The sequence below is a fragment of the Plectropomus leopardus genome, chromosome 8 (assembly GCF_026936395.1).
Source record: "Plectropomus leopardus strain MGB_pleo_1.0 chromosome 8, ASM2693639v1, whole genome shotgun sequence".
Taxonomy (NCBI): domain Eukaryota; kingdom Metazoa; phylum Chordata; class Actinopteri; order Perciformes; family Serranidae; genus Plectropomus; species Plectropomus leopardus.
The window spans coordinates 21,917,729-21,936,440 of record NC_142183.1 but is presented as its reverse complement, the minus strand read 5'-3'; the positions used below and the strand labels follow the sequence as shown (position 1 = coordinate 21,936,440).

The 18,712-nt window shown below is 40.3% G+C and overlaps 1 protein-coding gene across 2 annotated transcripts in view; it reads right to left on the bottom strand.

The window, feature by feature from the left end:
• The window catches only part of LOC121948056 (A disintegrin and metalloproteinase with thrombospondin motifs 2), a 144,617-nt gene that overhangs the window by 65,239 nt on the left and 60,666 nt on the right, over positions 1 to 18,712 (bottom strand). For both annotated transcript variants that reach the window (XM_042493310.2, XM_042493311.2), the window contains exon 3: positions 13,061 to 13,235. In XM_042493310.2, coding sequence (XP_042349244.2) covers positions 13,061 to 13,235 — 175 coding nt within the window. The remainder of the gene's footprint in view (positions 1 to 13,060; positions 13,236 to 18,712) is intronic.

The following is an 18,712-nucleotide window of genomic DNA, read 5'->3' as shown; positions in this document are numbered from 1 at the left end:
AACAAACTCCCACCACCACACATCACTCTGCTAATCAGACAGCAGCCATGAGGCGCACACTCCACTTTGACAATTTCATTCTGAGTACATGGACGTCTGAGCTTTTGTCGCCATTGTGTAAACAAATAGCAGCATATTCTGTCTGTTTGTTTGTGAATATATGTATATATATATATATATATATATATGTAACACATCACACATATCAGTTTACTTGGTTGTTATGGGGATGAATCTGTTGACATGATGAATGAGAAGCTATTGCAATTACAATTACATCCAATTCAGAAAAAACGTTATTGTTCCGAGGGGGAAAACTTGATACGTTACAGTTGCTGTGAAAAAAGATAATTATAATAAAGAAGAAATAAAAGGTTAGTAAAATTATTTTAAAAAATGTGTATTATGTGTATAATATAAAAAGATTATAAAAGTATTATGCTATTTATGTTAAGTAAATAAAAATACATACACACACACACACACACACACACACACATATATATATATATATATAAATAGATATACAAGTCCCACAATTACTATGGATAAACAGCATCCATTACAACTGAACAAATGTTTACTGATGAGGATCATGTGATATGGTTGAAAGCTAAAAAAAAATGCAAGGGGATTATTCAGTAATTTTTTTCATATTTTTGTAATTTTGTGTTTTTGCTTTGAGAGAGTGGTCAACAAAATACACATATATCACGGCCATACAGATTTTACCACAGACACATACGACTAAAAGGACAAAACCACACACTTCCACTGACTCTACTGCTTCTGCACTTGAGGAACATGTTTACTCGTCACTGAAGGAGATAACTGCTGTGCACACTGCACACACAACAAACAAGATGCTCAGAATGAGAAAACTGCTGTAATAGCGGTGAATTTACTTGGGTCTCCAGAGCGATGTAAGCCTCATTCACATGAGAGGCTCCATTAACCTCTGAATCAGCTGCTGCACTATTACATCCGCTTTACACACACATTACTACAATAACCTACATGGTGCTTCAGCGAGTGGGTGCTCATACTGTGTAGAAGCTTTAACTTAAAGAAACAATGGGCCTCATGCAGCATCATTCTCTTACATTTCTCTTAAAGTCTCTCTTAATTTTTCTGTAAGAGAAAATATAAGAGAGGTCAACTGCACAAAAGGCTCTTCACCATCCAAATCTGCTTTTACCTGGGAATGCTCAATGCTGAATCCCACTTGATCTTAAGTCTTGCATGCAAAAAGATTTAAATAAATTTAATTAATCAAGATAATTCAAATAATTAAGAGAAAAATCAACAATACCTCATACATTAAGTATACATAAGAAGAATTTTTTGCATGAAAAATGACTTACATGATTATAAAAATAGTTGCCAGTTAATTTTCTGATTTGGCGACTAATTTTGTTTTTGTTTTAGCTGCTCTTGTATATTATCATATGGTTTGTGAGCACAAATCTTAATTTGTAAAGTAGTTAACTAATGATAATAGTGGAGTAAAAAGTGCAATATTTCCCTGTAAAGTGTAACAGGGTAGAATTGGAAAGTGGCATTAGATGAAAATATTCAAGTAACGTAATGTTCCTCAGATCTGTGCTCAAGTAAAGTACTTGAGTAAATGTATTTAGTTACATTCCAGCACTGGTCATCAGAGGGATGCACAGTAACTGAGATTACAGTAATTGGGATCAGTAGACCAAGTATAATAGTATTTCTTTCTTTCTTTTTTCCCCTGAAATTTAATAATCAAACGATTGTAATTACCGTAAAACATAATCTAAATTTGATTAAATGGTATTTATGCATATTTTAAATGTTCCTAAAATGTGAAACAATTTGGGGGCCATTTTATGTGTAATCTTGACCACTCGTAAAATGTTGTTTGACGTACAAACAAAAAAAGAAACAAATCGTGGATACAAGAAAAAATATGAATAAATTTGTTCATATATTGTTTCTTGCATGAGGCCCAATGTCACATTTTCCTGCTCAAGCGCGCATATCAAGGAAGCTTATTCAGCGATGGCAGTGGCTCCCACACTTCTCTGAGGAGCGCCAGATTTAACACAGCATGTGTGTACGTGTGTGTGTGCATGTGTACAGAGTGTGTTTGCAGCATTGTGACAGTAGTGGGAGGAAGGAAGTCACACGCCATCTCATCTTCCATGAGCTTCTGTCCCTTAGGTTGGCTGGTTACATAACTGATGCTAACACAGAACAGTGGCCACCTCCAGGGAGGTCTGCTGCACGTAATTGTAGTCACAGTTGTACCTGCTGCTGTGTGTGAGCCCTGCATTTTAGCCTACATACATCAAATTACAATACTATCTTATCTCTGCACTTTCATGGTCCAGCACCTGCAGGCACATACATCACTCTTGGAATTTAAAATTTGAAATGTGCAACTTTTTTGTTTTATTTAAAGAGGAAAGAAAAAAGTCTTGACAGCTGTATGATCCAATTATAATGCCTGAATAGGTTTTCTAACGTCATCACACACACTCTAAATACACTACCCCTAAAAACTTAATCTTTACATTGTGTGACCAATCTCACATTAAAGTTTTGAAAAGGTGAAACTTTACTGTATTTATACTTATATTCCTATTCATTTTATTAGCAACCAATGACAATATTTTAAAAAAAAATATTTTTAATGTCCACAATATTTTTAATATTCTTAAAGTCACGTAGTTAGGTTTAGGAAAAGATTATAGGCATAACACATGGTTCCTACGGCTCAAAGCAAGTTAGATTTAACAGTTTTTGAGACTTTACCCCAATGAAATTTAAGACCAATTTTACAAAACCACGAACCAACATTTTATACTTAAAGTTACAGACAATTTTGCACAAATGGTTATTGTTACTTAACATTCTGGTCCAGTGAAAAAGTAAGATCTGTTTAGGACTGTGAAATACCTGGCATTTGTTGGTGAGTTTTCTTGGCAATTTTTGTTTGTGGGATTCCACTGCCTTAATTCCCATCATGACGAGTGTAAGAGCAGGAATTTGGGATTTTGATTAAAAAAAAAATTGTTACCCTTTTTTTTGACATTTTAAACGTCAGAAATGAAACGACTCATAAAATATTAATTCCCATGTCTGAGCATTTTTAAGACATTTAAAAGACATTTTCATACCAATTAGAGCATAATGATTTAATTTAATGCCTTCTAAGACTTTTTAAGAATCCACAGAAGTCCGGGAAACAGGTTAAGAGTTAGGAGTTGGGCATTAATTGCAGGTCTGTGGCTGGACACAAACTGCAGATTACACATGCATCTACCAAACTGACATCCACGCCCCTATTTTCCTCCTGACTATTACTACTACTACTAATGCACACTTGGTACCAGTGTCTTTACTCAAAAAAAGTAAAGAATTACAAATGACTTGTTACTTTTTAAAAGCATAATGCAATACTGTGCTTAATTGCTCTGTGTAGAAAGTTCTTTGCTACACTGCTCATTACATTACTCTTGTGGTACTCTGCAACATCGCCTGAGATACACTATCACATAACTACAAGTTAACAATCATATGCAGCCAGCTACAACTGCCTCAAAATTACAGTGTAGCAATATATCAAAGAGGCTGGCCTTCTTAACACTGCACAAAACAAATATTTATTGCCTAAAAGGCTGAAAAGCATCTCCTTGGGCGCACGTAAGGTAGTCATCCTCCAACCTCTTGAGGGGTCCTGACCCCAGATTGGGAACCACCACTTTGCTAATCACAACCTGAATCCTAGTCATGTAGGATGATCATTGCTCATAATACATATAAAAATAAAAGGGCACACACGTAGCTATGTAGCATGAATTCAACATTAGGAGTCTGGTACTGAAAATATGAACACCACATCAGAGGCGGCACTAAGGCGCAGTGTTAATCTTGTCAAAACACTATGATCACCATGATTATAGTGACGCTCTCACAATCACTGAGGCTGTAATAACACTATACCTCTTTATCCCTCCAAGGCTTCCCTTCTCCTCCACCTCATCCTCTCCTCACTCTCTCTTTGTCTAACAGACAGACGAAAACCCACACACAGACACACACACACTGTGTGTGGCTCAGTGCAGCAGCGCTGGCTGGAGACTGGAGCAGAGGTCGGCCGCACCCTGCTATTATCCCAGGAGTCCTGCTCTGTTTAAAGGCAGCACTGTGGCACAGTGAGTGATGGCTCAATGGAGGGCCTGCTGGGAGCTTACTAGCAGGTGAGGAGTCAGATGATCCAGAGGGAGAACACACACAAAGGGACGCGGTGCAAGCACACGCACAACATACACACATACACACCGGTGGACGCAGCAAAAGCTGTCAGTCTGTCATGAGTGAAACAGGCAAGAAAAAAAACCTGCAAAGGAGCACACGCATACATGCAGAGAAGCATGACTGTGCGCGCCCATGCACACGCACACACACACACACACACACACACACACATGCTGAGTGTGGTAAAAAGCCAGTCGTGCTCTGCAGGGATAGAGCCAGTGGCCACAGAGAGGGAGAGAGGAAGCAGCTGGCTGCTGAAATACTTCCCTTCCTAACACTGTAATTTCCTCCCAGAGGCACACCTGGGCCAGCACTCATTCCCACATATATACTGTATCTTTGTGTGTGTGTGTGTGTGTGTGTGTGTGTGTGTGTGTGTGTGTGTGTGTGTGCACACGTGAGAGTATTTTTGCACCTGTGTATGTGTTTGTTCTTCTGTGTGTGTATGTTTCTGCTTGGCTGCATGTGCGCGTGTTAATGCAGGTATGCAGACACTGCTGATCTAAAGTGGATCCCTGCTGCCCAGTATAACACCCATATTATTATATGGCATTACACATTATTACATACATAAACAACATGTTAACACATGTTCCATATATAATGCAAGCTGTGAAACAGAATGTGGCGCCGCTGCTCTGCTGAACTGAAATCAGCAACAGCTGCTGCTACAGTGTGGCCAGTACTGAACAACCGGCTGATCTAAGACCAGTATTTAGTACCCCAGTAGTAGGCCAGTACATTCGGGACAACAAATGCCTTCGATAAGCTTAGATAAAATAGGTTGTAATTTAGAACCAGTGCAAAACAATTTGAAAACAACACTTTTTCAGGGGTTGTGGTGGGCTACAGAACAAAGTTGGACACTTGAATTAACTTTTCTCGCAGTGGATGTAAGTCTTGACTGAATGTTTTCCTATTTAACACCTTCTTTTCCTGAATACGGTATACTTAAATGTTGGACAACCCATATTTATCCACGCTATAATGGTTCACTGAAGTTTCCAAATTCTGTAAAGCTTTGGGGTTTTTTTGTACTAAAAATACTCAGCCTCAGACAAACCTTGGCAGATGACATTGTTTACATAGAGTATATAGGGTGAAGGAATTCCCTTATAAACTACTGGTTTTAAAGCTTAAAACAGCAGCCTAAAGACACTTAGGACAGACTGACACTAATTTGATTCACACAAGGGCTCAGACAGACAATTTTGCCTGTGGGCGAATGGGAGAGTGTGCTGAAATGGGAATATGTTGTTCAAGGAACTTGGCAAGGTAATGGAAAAGGGAAGAAACATTTTTGGGTTTTACAAAAAAGATGAGAGGCATTTTTAGGAAAATGATGTTTGAATGCAATCTACCTAATAGTGAATATAGGAAATTCCCTGATTATTACAACGTAGAGGTCTGAAAACCACATAGGATAGTTACATTAAAGGTATACTATATAGGATTTTCCTTAAACAATGTATAGACTCTTATAGTAGTAATCACTTATGACCCACTAAAAGTGTGTGGCAGTGTATTTTTCTGCAGAGACTCTGCCCTCTGTATTTACTTTCCTATCTTCTTCCTTTATTCTCTGTTTGGGATGTTTAAGGGCCCCCACAGTCCTCAGGTGGCTTTATAAAAAGAAACTGACCAGGTGCCAGACTGTAAGTGGCAGGCACTGGAGAGACACAGCACCGTAAAGACGCAACTATAGTGAGGCGAAACGACAAACAGGAGTGAATCTGGGTTCGGCTTTTACATCCACTTTATGTTGCCATGTGTGTTTACAGATAGTAACCAGCAGTCCTGCATAGTATACCAATGAAGAACTATTTCACTGATATAAAGAAGGCCCTCACATAAAATGAGGCTATCTATACAGTAAAAAGATGCAAATGCTCTTGAAATAACCACCACATTTCCAGAGAAAAAGGATGCTTTTGCTCAAGAGGTAGAAAACCTACAATTACCAGAACTCTGTGCGCCTGACGTAATGTGAAATAATCCACGCAAAACAATGGCGGCTGGCCAGATCTCGTATTACAGTTAAACGGTAATCTAAAATATGTTTCTCAAAACTTTTGAGGTGAGACATATGCAACTTACTGAATCTTGGTTCACATTTGATCATTGTGGCTAAGTTTTACCATTTGATATCCTTCATTTGGCTTCTTTTTTTAACTGTGCAGGCAGGAGTAGCGCTCACCTCCTATTCACAAACTCTGCATTATGGCAAAACGGGGCATGAAAATACGTTTCTGAAAACATTTTAGACTAGAAAAGAGCAGCGTAGTAATATTCAATCTAGGTGCTGCCTAGTTTACTGATCATGTCCGAGTTTGAGAGACAGAGAGAGAGGCAGGTGTGTGTCTTGCTCAGCTGTATACTCTTTGAGTATGAGATGGCGGCAGTAGGGTTTGTGGTGGTTGGCGGGCAATATGAAAATGCGGAAGAACAGCCTGTAATTTGAGCAACAGTCCCGAGAGCCAGCTAAACTCCTCCAAATGACATAATTTATGCCATTTGAAGAAGTTTTGCCAGGAGGGAAAGAGGGATATCTGGGCACTGGTTAAATAGAGGGAGGTTTCCCACAGTTCATCTAAACATACTACCCACATTGCTTTGACAGAAAGCTGGCTGAAAATCATTACAATATCCTTTTAACTAAATCACTTTTTTTGGGAGGTAAAACAGAAGTGAGCACACCACAAAGTCAGTATCTCTCAAAGGGAAAACTGTTGCATAACTACGGCCAGGAGAATAGGTCAAAGTTGAGGTAGACAATGTTTACAAACAACATTTTTGGTAATAATTTACTGTTAACCTTCATTTTCTTCCCAAAAAAGTTTGTATAATCTGAGGGATGTTCCTCCTCACACATCTCTTCAAGATGTACTATGCGGGATCTTTCTGAAAACAATGTAGACTCATACAAAACTAATCCATCTCAATCATCACTTATAACCCACTGTATTTTCTCCTTCTTGTGTTGCTGAGTTTAGGACAGGTCCCGCCACAAGTGACTGGGTGTCACGCCATAAGTAGCAACCAGCCGAGAGCAAGTGCCAGAAAAACCATGAATATAGCAAGAAGAAACACCAAGTGGACAAAGCTCATTAAATAATTCAGAATCTGGGTACTCATTTATGCTAGCAATGGTATTTACGAAAAAATGACCCACAATTCCTGCACAGTATACCTTTAAATAAGCCTTATAAGGACATCAGATGTCACCTTTCTGGGGTTTTCAGGTGGCTATTTGGGATTTCAACAAGAGGCACGCTGTACTGCAAAGTGTCTGCTGGGACTCCCTGTTACATACTGAAGATGAGTTCAGGCCATTTATGAGTTATGTGTGTGTGCGTGTGTGTGTGTGTGTGTGTGTGTGGGGTGTGGGGTGTGTGTGTGTGTGTGCACTGACATCTCTAAGTGCTTAGTCACGAGTCTCCTCTTAAAACCCTTGCACCATATGACTATCCTTGTGTCACACCAGCAGAGACAGAGACAGAGCAGGGGGTGAGAGAGAGAGACAGACAGAAAGAGAGTGGTTTCTCGAGGGAGACCCCTTCATTTTCAGGATGTGAGAGGCAGACATTAAGCTTCAGTGACTAGCACCACTGGCCTCTGTCTGACCCCCTCCAATTTCCACTCAGCTCAGTTCAAAGCTGACGCGTCACTGTATCGGTGCTGTGCGACGTGGCATACACCGACCGACACAACAACAGCGACCAGACAAACAGCTCATATCAGCCCAGAGCAGTAAAGCACAATACAGTACAGCACAAAACATACAACAGCAGCAGCGCCTGAGGGGTAAAACAAACGCTGGCTTTGTGCAGATGCATGGGGTCCTGTGTAGCTGCCTCACTCCTCCGCCCAGTGTCAGTCCACCAGCTAATTGCAATCACTTTGCCCCAGACTCAACAGGGAGCCCCTCTGCCTTGGGAACAATACAGATCTTTGAAATGTCAATGAAAACAAGTCAGCTGCAAAGGACTTCATTTTGTACGTGAGCTGAATGATATGCTGGCAAAATATAACATGCAACAGTGTAACACGATGCTTGTATAGCACTGAAAGGTGTCACGAGACAAGAAAAAAGCAAGACAAGATGTCTTGTAAAACAGAGAAAAATTGTGACTTTTTATGTATAATATTTACGTGGGAGTTAAGTCCGGGTAGAAGACTAGGTGAGGGGGATTATGGGAAAAAGCCCTCTGGTAGTCCATCTGTTTGGTCATGTCTCAGTACCCTGGACCCAACACTGCATTGGCACGCATGCACATGCTTGTATACTACACACAGTTATAGCAACACACCCACACAGGCAGTCCAGTCCCGCTAGACAAAATACCAATCCCCACCCTCACTGTCCAGCCTCAGAAAAAAACCCCAACATGCCTGCAGAAACAAAGAGTTTGTTTGCGGCACACTGTAAAATCTGACAAGTTGATCTCACGTAAAATAATCCTGGAAACAGACAGAAACGGCCTTGAAAAAGTAAATCTTGCTTTACATTTGCTTTATTTCAAGGTGTTAAGTTTACTTGAAATTTAGCTGTATTTACTTAATTTGTGAAGTTCTTGCAACTTACAAATGACAAGTGAAATCACCTTGTTCTTTCTAAGTGTTAGCAGCTTCAGTAAACCACATTAGTCTGACTTAACTTGATCATATCAAAGAGGATTTTGCCAGTGAGTTCTGTTTTGTTAACATTTTTACATTTTAATATACAGATATGATTGACTAGTTTGTAACCTGCAGCATACAGATATATAGCACAGCATAATTAGTTTGCTGAGGTTGCTTAACCTTAAAAAGATTGATTTAATTAAACTTGTCATTTCTAAATTTCAACAACGCAACAAAATTAAGTAAATATTACTAAATTTCAGGTAAAGTTAACAATTTGATAGAAAGTACACATTTATTAAGATCCATAGTTATAATTACTTACATTTTTCAAGGCAATAGGTCAAAACACACTCAACTTGTCAGATTTTACAGTGGAAGGGAAGCTAAAACCCAGAGGAAAAAATGGGAAGAAAGGGAAGTAAAATTAGCAGAACAGAAAGACATTGATGAAAACCTCAGATATGAGAGAGATAAAATGGAACTGTTAGGGCCGAAGAAAAGACATATTGAAGGATGGAGCTCTGTCCGCCCAGCATGAAAAAAATGAATGGCAATCCTTCGTTTTCTATCACCACCGCAATTAATTGACAAATGTGCCACATTAATAATAAAGCTTGCTCTCTCCACTTAGGACATTGATTCACACCTTCTCAGCTTATAGTGTAAGAAACCGATCAATCTCGCCTCCTTCTTCATCTCTCTTTCTCTCGTTCTTGAGCTCTTCTATTACGTTGCTAAATATAACTTCCTTCCCTCTGTCTTTAAGCAGGAAATGAGTCCAACATTCAATAATGGGCTGTGAATTAAGACGGCTTGGCAGGGGAGATCTCCAGAAATGATTGATTGATTATTAATTAATTCGCTAATGACCCTGATTGATCGACCGGAGGAGTGATTGTCTGAGAAAGACCATGTCAGGGGAGAAAAAGGGGAGGATTTGGTTTTAAGTGAAGGATGGAGGGGGAAAGAAGGCAGCAGGATCCGTAGCGTTCTTTCTATGTGTCCACGTGGTTGTGATATTACAGTGATATGATGTAACAACTGGAAGGTAAACCTGTGTTTACATAATGTTGTGGTCTAGAATAGCTAAGATAAAAAGGAAGAAGGAGAAGAGAAACAGAGAGAGAGATCCACATCAAATGCTACAGGGAGCAGCACATGCCTGCTCGTCTGTCAGTCAGTCAGTCAGTCTGTCTGCTTGGCCTTGAAAATCCCAGCACTCAAAGCCAGACGACCACAGAACTCATGCCCACGCCATACATGCACGCGTGCGCACGCATGCGTGCACGCGTGCACACACACACACACACACACACTGTGGCCTGTTCTATCCTACGCTATTGATCTGCACCCCACTCTTCATTAGAAAGAAAGATTCAAAGGCAACAAGGAGCAGTGAGACGTGTTGTGTGTGTGCGCGTGTGTGTCTGCGTGTCTGTATGTGTTTTCAGAAGTGTAAATGTATGATCAAGGGAGTTGTGTAAGCTGCATGTGGTTACATCCTGTACATGTGTGTAACTTTCTGTATAGGTTTTTTCAGCGTACTTGTGCTCACATGCGTGTGTGTGTGTGTATGTGGATGTACTGCCAGGTATCAGTAACAGTGGGAGCAGATCTGTGTTACTCTAATGCAGTCTGTCCTCACTGGGTGTTCCTATGGAAACTCTCTCTCTCTCTCTCTGTATATTATTAGACATTCTTGAGTCAACGGCTCAGAATAGGAAGACGCAGATCTCATGTGTTGCGATACGCTTGTTATAAAGCGCTTCGACTCTTTCTTGTACGACATGGGAGACTTGATTCTATTAGAATATTTTTGCTTTGGTGATTAGTGGAGGTGAAGATTCCTGCACTGGTCAGGGTCACAATTGATTGACTTGCAGGCATCAGATCAATCACGATGATTGGGCAGCCACTTCTACTGACACAAGCTTGAGGCATGCATTGTAGTATTATTTTTCCCAGCAAACCAAAGTCCTGACTGTACAGTTGATAAGACTGAATATCCTCTATTCTGATCATTTTTCTTCCTTTTCTTTTTCTTTGCACTTCTGTTTTGATCAACATTAAGATTTTTGGCATACAGGATAATAATGAGCACTTTTTCTCACCAAAAAAGAAAATCACTTAATCAATAATAAAACTGTTAAAGTCCAGATGAAACAGCATTGTGAGAGTGTCTAGATTTAGTATTGTGACCTATTGAAACAGGACAGTAAGGTGGGATATAACTCTAGGAGGAATTTGATTTTTAATTAAGGGGTTGTGTCATAACAGTGAGGCCCAGACAGTGTAAAGCTGACGGGATACTAGTATTTGACAGGGAGAGAGGGACAAAGTCTGTCGTATGTGAATGATACTTGCTGAAATAGTCCACTGTAAAATGCCTTGTGCATAATCTGCTGCTGTCAAAAACCACTTCATCAAAGTGAAAAACTAGCGAGAGGGCCAGTAACCACGGTGTTTTAGGGAAACAAACACAGTTAAGTAAAATGCTGTTGCAAGCTAGGTAGCTTAATCTCCGCTCTATGTGGCTTAAAGGTGCAGGGTGGTTCAAGGATGGATCTTTTGTTATTAATAATTGAAACTGGCTGGGACTAGTTTAAGTAAGCACATGCCATATTTTGTTTTACAGGAAGAAAGCACTATTGGATTTTGACTTTTTTTTAAAAAGCAGAAATGTATTTATTTATTGGCAAATATTGATAAATAGATGCATAATATGAGCAGGGTGTTATCTAAAAATGTAAAAAGCCTTTTTATTATGCTTTTCCTTCTTTAGTTAAATACATATATTGTTACAATATGGATGTTTATATTAAACATGGCGAAAGTTTCAAATAATGAGTCAGCATATGTAAAAGTGATCCCTGTGAAGCCTCAGGTGATTTTTTTTAACTCTGTTGCTCTGTTTTCTCTATGTTCTAGACGAGCTGACCTCAGGTCATGACAGCATTATTTATATGCTCATCTTCTTCAGGCACACTACTGCAAGTGTGTACATACACACAATTTACATTACATACACTGCTACATAGCTACATGCTAGCATCAGGAGAACATGTCAGCTTGGTAGCTGCTGTTGTTAATTTCTCTCCAATTTTTAAACTAAAAACACAGCAGCATCCGAAACATTAGACTGAGAATTCTGCCTGTCCCTTTGGTTTATAGAAAATAGTGAATGTTTGCGTAGTCTCCATTTCTAAATTCATTAAAATGTCTCTTTATCTGTATTCTTTATCTAAAAGGTAAAGTAAAAACACAGGAGCATACACTTTTATCAGTCATGTGACATCACCTTGAGGCAAGTTGAACAACCTCTTTTAACTGGTTAAAGGCCACATTTTGCTTTTCTCATTTCATTGTAAGGAAAAAGTATTCAAGAGTAACACGATAAAACCGATGGATAGATGAATTCTTATGATGAAAAATATAATTTGCCTTGCGTGATACTGTTCAGACCTTGAGTATTAGAGCCTATTTCAATGCATATTTGTCTTCCCTTCCTCTTATCCCAGAGCCGACGTGCTGTGTCAACCTCTAAGTATTATGCTTCCACTAAAAATAATAGCCCGTCTTGTTGTTTCACTTCATTTATTTCATCTGTAGAGTGGAAAATGGAGGCAGACACGACAAGAAACAAAAGACTTGAGTGCCAGCTGTTGATTATGGAGGCAGCCAAGGCAGCGTATAATTCTATAAAAGATACAGAGGGGCGCTACCTTACCAATCAAACACGTGCAGCTCCATATGTCGCTCCTTTCTCACTGGAAAATTAGTGCAGTGACAGGAGGATGTGTTTGAGTGTGTGTAGGTGTTATCTTTTTGACAGCAGGGTACGCTCATACTGTGACTTGCTGTCTTTGCATGCAATAGTTTGATATGATTATACAAGCAAGCATGTATGAGGGGGGAATTGTTTAAGATAAAAGAGGAGTATAGCCTGTCTTGTATTTCAAAATAGACAGATATTTATGTAGGTTTGAAATATATCAGGGACTTGGCTTGCAGTTAGTATCATCAAATTAATTTCCACATGTCAAGTAAAGATGAGATAAATAGAGCACAGATCCGAAGTGTGCAGCATTCAGGGAAGGGTGTGTGAAAAAGGAGGATGGCACAGTTGGAGCCACAGACTGACCTCTGGAGTGGAAGTCTGCTGCCGTGCTGCTGATGGGCACTTTCTTTACGGCTGAAGAGCGATAGACGATGTGTGTCCTTCCTCCTCCTCCCTCCTCCTCCTCTTCTATCACTCCATCGCCCCCCTCCACTGGCTCGATAAAAAACTCTTCTTGCTCCATCCTGATCATACCAGCCTGAAAGAGAGCGTGGAAAATTAATTGGATGACATGAATACGCGTAGGTGAACTCTGACATCATGTTAATGCGTGTCAGACGCTCACATAACCACATAACACCCAGCATCTGCTCCTCCCTCGTTTGCCTCTCCCTCTCCTCTCTATCCATGCTTTGCATCCTCTCTTGCCCAGTCAGGTGAGAGACAGAAATAGCCATTTTCCTGACTCCACTGTTGTTTTAGGGGCATGCTAGGAGAAGACAAGAGGAGGGGACAGCAGTGATCCCTCCTGAGGCCCTACAGAGGTCCAGAGTGACACCTGGCATCTAAAATGGCCAACACAACAGCAGGAGATGAGACTGTCCCACTCCCGTCCTGGACTAACACATTCTGTCAGGTAATTCCCCATGTCTGCCACATGCACGCACACTCACGCATACACACGTGATGTGCACAAACTCACAAGGAGAGAGTGTGGAAAAGGATGGAGAGGAGGAAGAGACTGTGCATGAGATGGCGAGAAGTTAAAAAGCATGCATACAGAACACACACGCAAAACGGAGTTGCGTGCACATAAATGGGGAAAACAAGCACTGGGAAAATTGCCCGTCACTCTCTCTTATTCCATCTGTCTGTTTAAGACAACTGGTAATTACCAAGGCAACGCACTGCTGTAGAAGAAAGCCATGGGGGAGAACACACAGAGAGGATGGGAAGGCTTTGGAGAGGGAGAGCGCAATAGAAAGAGAGTGATAAATGAAGAAGAGAGACAACATCGATACGATCAGCGCTTGTCTGCTTCACCCTCCGCTCTGACAGGAGAAGGAAAGCATGATGAGCAAGCTGAAGAGAGGAAAGTGAGCTTATGGTAAAAAAAAATACAGTGTACATTACAAAGGAATGTGTGATGAAAAGCTGTGTTTGAACTGTACTGCACAGTTTTACTGAAAGACAGAAATCCCACCCAGGGGCACAATGACTGGCTACAGATGGCTGTCTGTATTAGTCTTTTACATGTGTGGGAGAATATATACATCACTTTTAAACTATAACCTGAAGTAAAATGAATTTTATTGTAAAAGACATGGGCCTACAGGCACTCCACATAATGACAGGAATACAGTTAAGCTGTCAAAACAAATATAAACACATTATCTAAAGTAAAGATAAAGATGGTTAAAGCTGGAGTAAGCAGTTTTCTGGAAGAAAAGAGAAAATGCAGAATTTGAAAATACACCCTTCTCCTGCAGCTCAAATGTATGTGCTTCATCAAATACTGTAACCCCGTGTTTCCCATACATCAATTTACCAAATACTGTTTCATTGTAGAGCTATGCGCAGCGCATTTATTCAGCCCCTGCCTGCCCAACTCTATCTCACTCTGTTTATTAAATCAATTAGACAAGAATTAGCTAGCAAGTCACCCTGGGCCCTCGCACTTCACTTTCCGCCGCTATAAACTACTTCGAGGGGAGGAAAGCTGGCAGCATCTGCTGAGGCGGATCTTCAGTCAGCGGCTATACAACTTGATTTCAGCCACCAAAAACCCCACAGTGGGATGTCACAGCAGACTGGTAGCTAGCCATGCTGGGTCCAACCTGTGAAATGATAGAAACAGAAAGTTTGCTAGCTTAATCTGAGTTGCTTTAGCTGCTGATTGAAGTTTCGTCTCCTGAGCAGCTACTCACAAGCTGGTCAGTAGAGGCTGGGAGTTAAGCAGAGGACAGACTCTAACCATTGTCTAAAAGTTGGGAAGTTTTATCAGTTGCAGTGAGCTGAGCTGTCTCAACCTCCTATAAATACCATTTATTTAACTTTGCATGGATAGAATAAAACAACAACAACAATGTGCATTATTTCTTTGGGGCCCGCTGTGCGAGGTGTGGTCATGAGAAGTCATTTGGCCACGTCTACATTATCTGCATGGAGCCTGAGCATTATAAAAATGATGTTTTAATTTAAGACAGCACCTGCAACCTGGAAATCTATTATATTCTTATTGTTTGAGCACTAAAGGAAGTGGAGTATAAGAACGCGTACGCTCCTTGAATTCCTCAGAGAGGCTCATTTGAAAGGAAATGGATATTAACAAAAGTGGCCCCTCAGATTGAAAAGGCGTTCTTTTTCTTGCCTTTACGCTAATTCTCTTCCATTCCTCTCTCTTGTTCTCGCTCTCTCTCCCTGTCAGTCTGAAGCTTTGGTCCCGGAAGGATGTCGACAAGCCACTGACCTGCCCTCTCACTCTCCCTCCCTCCCACCCCACCCTCCTCTTTCTCCATCCACCTCTCTCTCCCTTCTCATCCCTCCATTTCCCTGAGCCGTGGTGCGGCATTCCGATTGGAGCTGATGGATCTGCGATGGTGCATGCATTCCCACTCTAGAATACCAAGCAGTGGGGAGAGGAGAGCTGTGTCAAAGAAAAAAGATGACATGTGGGACTGGGAGACATGGTTGGATCGATCGGAGCCGGCATAGTGGGGGCGGAGGGTTAGAGAGAGGGGAAGGTGTGAGGGAGCCGAAGAACTGGACGCGTCCTTTTGAAAAGCCGAAGTGAATAAAGCATCAAAGCGTCTGCACACATTTCCATAGTGTGAAGCATTGTCTTCATCTCCTCTAAAGCAGGAGCAGCCAAGTCCTAGTCGAGGGGATTACGAGGGAGGCTTGTCCAAACACTGTGTCCAGAACAACGAAGAAATTGAGATTCATCGGCAGTACATCAGCAGCCTCAATGTGGCATCACCAGTTGGGTTATACAAAGATGGGGTTAAGGGCCACATGGAGATAAGCTACATGTAAAGATCAAGCATGATGGCACATTGTTAGAAGGGGTGTAATGCAAAGTTTCTGTCTTACATAATTTAATCAAATGAAGACTGAACTGTAGCTGAACAAAATCTCAGAAAAAAAATGACAAACAAACAAAAAAGTCTAACTACTGTGGAAACTGTGTAAAACTTCTCTCCCACTCTCTCATCCCCTAACTTCAGTTTATTACTTTCTATCTACTATCTACTGTCAAGTCACACAAGATCGTGATAGATCCAGGCACTGAAGTGACAACACCTGGGCTAAACTTTATCCCAAAAGAAATACTGTTTGGTAGGAAGCTTCTTTTTTGTTAGCCTGTATTTGTCATACAAAGGGGAAACTAGATATCCCACCACGCGGCTGTAATCCTCCATTCACCACTCAGAATGTACAGAATATCTATAAAATCAGCACAGTTTCAAGGTGGACACCAATGTTTCTTGAGTTATGGCCAAAAGCATGCTGCATGAGGTCACCATGACGCTGACCTTTGAACTACGACCACCAGATTCTAATCAGTTCACTCTTGAGTCCAAGTGGACGAGTTTTTGAGGAAACTCCATCAAAGCCACCTTCAGATATCACGATCACAAGAATGAGACTGATGAAGTCACAGTGACCTTGACCTTTGATCTATGACCACCAAAATCTGGTCAGCTCATCGTTGAGTCCAAGTGAATTATTGTGGAAAAGTTGAAAAAATTTCCCCAGGCATTGTTGAGCATTCCTGGCCTCAGCTATCGCCGACGGGGAGGCATAAAAAAGTCTGATTCTGATGACTTTTGAGATGCCTTAAATACATTTCTGGGATTTTATCCTCAATGTCAATTACTGTATAGGCTGATCTTCACTTATTCTAGCAGTGAGTGTATGACGTCTGTCTGTTGTGTATGTCTCGACTCAGCAGTGGTACTAGTCAGCATTAATGGGCTTGTACAAAGTTCAGGCATACACTGCTACACATCAAATACATAACTTCCCCACCACTGCCACTATTGTTTAAACTTTTTTTAAAAAAAGGAATAAAACATATTTAATCAACTTTAATGTATCAGCACCCACATACATCACATTATAATCTAATCTAATCTAATCTAATCTAATCTAATCTAATCTAATCTAATCTAATTAGTAAAATAATAAGTGTGCTATCAATACTTAGTTGGACAACAATGAATTATAAACTGAAGGAATCTGCTTCGTACAGCAGAAAAATCACAGCAGGAGGGTATGCAGGAGAGGACAGTTGACCGCCAAGACGATGGCAGCTGATTTGTTGTCAGAGCAAAAAGCAAAAGTACCTATTTGGCAATATCTGGGTTTAGACCAGCCTTCTCAGCGTTCATTTGGTTCAAAGTAAGGGGAAGATATAAAGATCTAACGTCATAGATCAAAGTAAGCCATCCAGAGATATTGAGCATTACTGGTGAATATCTTTTCTTCTTCAGTGCAATCGGTAACACCAGTGTTGTCATGAGTTTATCAAATTGTCTAAAAATGTCCTTACCCTGGCAACCGTAGCGGTGCGATGTTTCTGGCTAGTTGTGTAAAGTGAATGATAGTGACAAAAACAACTGCAAAATTGTAAATGATGTTTGTGTCTGTTTGAAGCACACCATTTGATCATATCTAAATGATTTATTTGTACTTGGTTACATCTCTGGTTGATGGTCAAACACTCGCACCACTTTTTATATGTGATTGATTCTTGAATCAAATCCATCAATGCAGAGAGCTGTCTTCTACAACATTGTTTCAAACTGTATTCTCAAAAAGACATCATGCACTTACTTGAATTTATATTTCTATATATTTTCTACAGTGATTAAGAGACCATCGACTTAGTTCAACTGGTCGACTGTGTCAAAGTGAAACAGGAGACGACAGAATCTCATGTTTTTCCTTCCAAGTGGTTCCTCATCTACTGCTATGAATTGCTTCCATAATTGCAATATATTTAGCATTTTCATTCTATAACTTGGCAGTTCAGGGATCGCTGTGGCATCAGCTGCCTCGCTGGCTGCTTGTTCTCTTATTACAGTAAATTCATTGTGCTCCTTTGGGTGATGAGCCTGAAGATGTTTTATTAGGTTTGACGTGTTAAAATTTAGCTTATTAGCTCCACTCCCCTCACGAGACACTTAAATCTGACACAGTTGCTTTCTGCATCTCATCATCATCTTCATTGATTCTTAAGGATTTTCACATCATGCACAGGAAGTATCACTGCACATTTGGCTGAAAGGTTTCTGGCTAAGTCTCTGGTTCATATGGATTTCTGTTATAGATTTCCATGTTTCTGGGTATGTGTCTCCTTGTCACCACAACATCTGATCATCTGCATATACTGGAGGCAATACTGTAAACAATAATAATAATGATGGAAACATTTGCATCTAAGTATCATGGTTTCTGCATTAACAATGCCAAAATTATACTGTAAAAAAGTGTTTAGGAAATCAAACTTAAAAAGAAGATAAAAATTTCCAATTAAAAGTATGCGTAGCTAAGTCTGTGTTGTTTGGAGTAACAGGGACATTTTGTTCTGGCAGGAAATACTGCTCTTGATGTTTTCAAATGTTACTGTTTAATGCTTTGAGTGCTACAAACACTACTCAACTCATCTCAAATGTTCTGGGGTGGGTTGTGAAGTCTTAGAATTACCTGCATGGCAAGATACCACTGGAC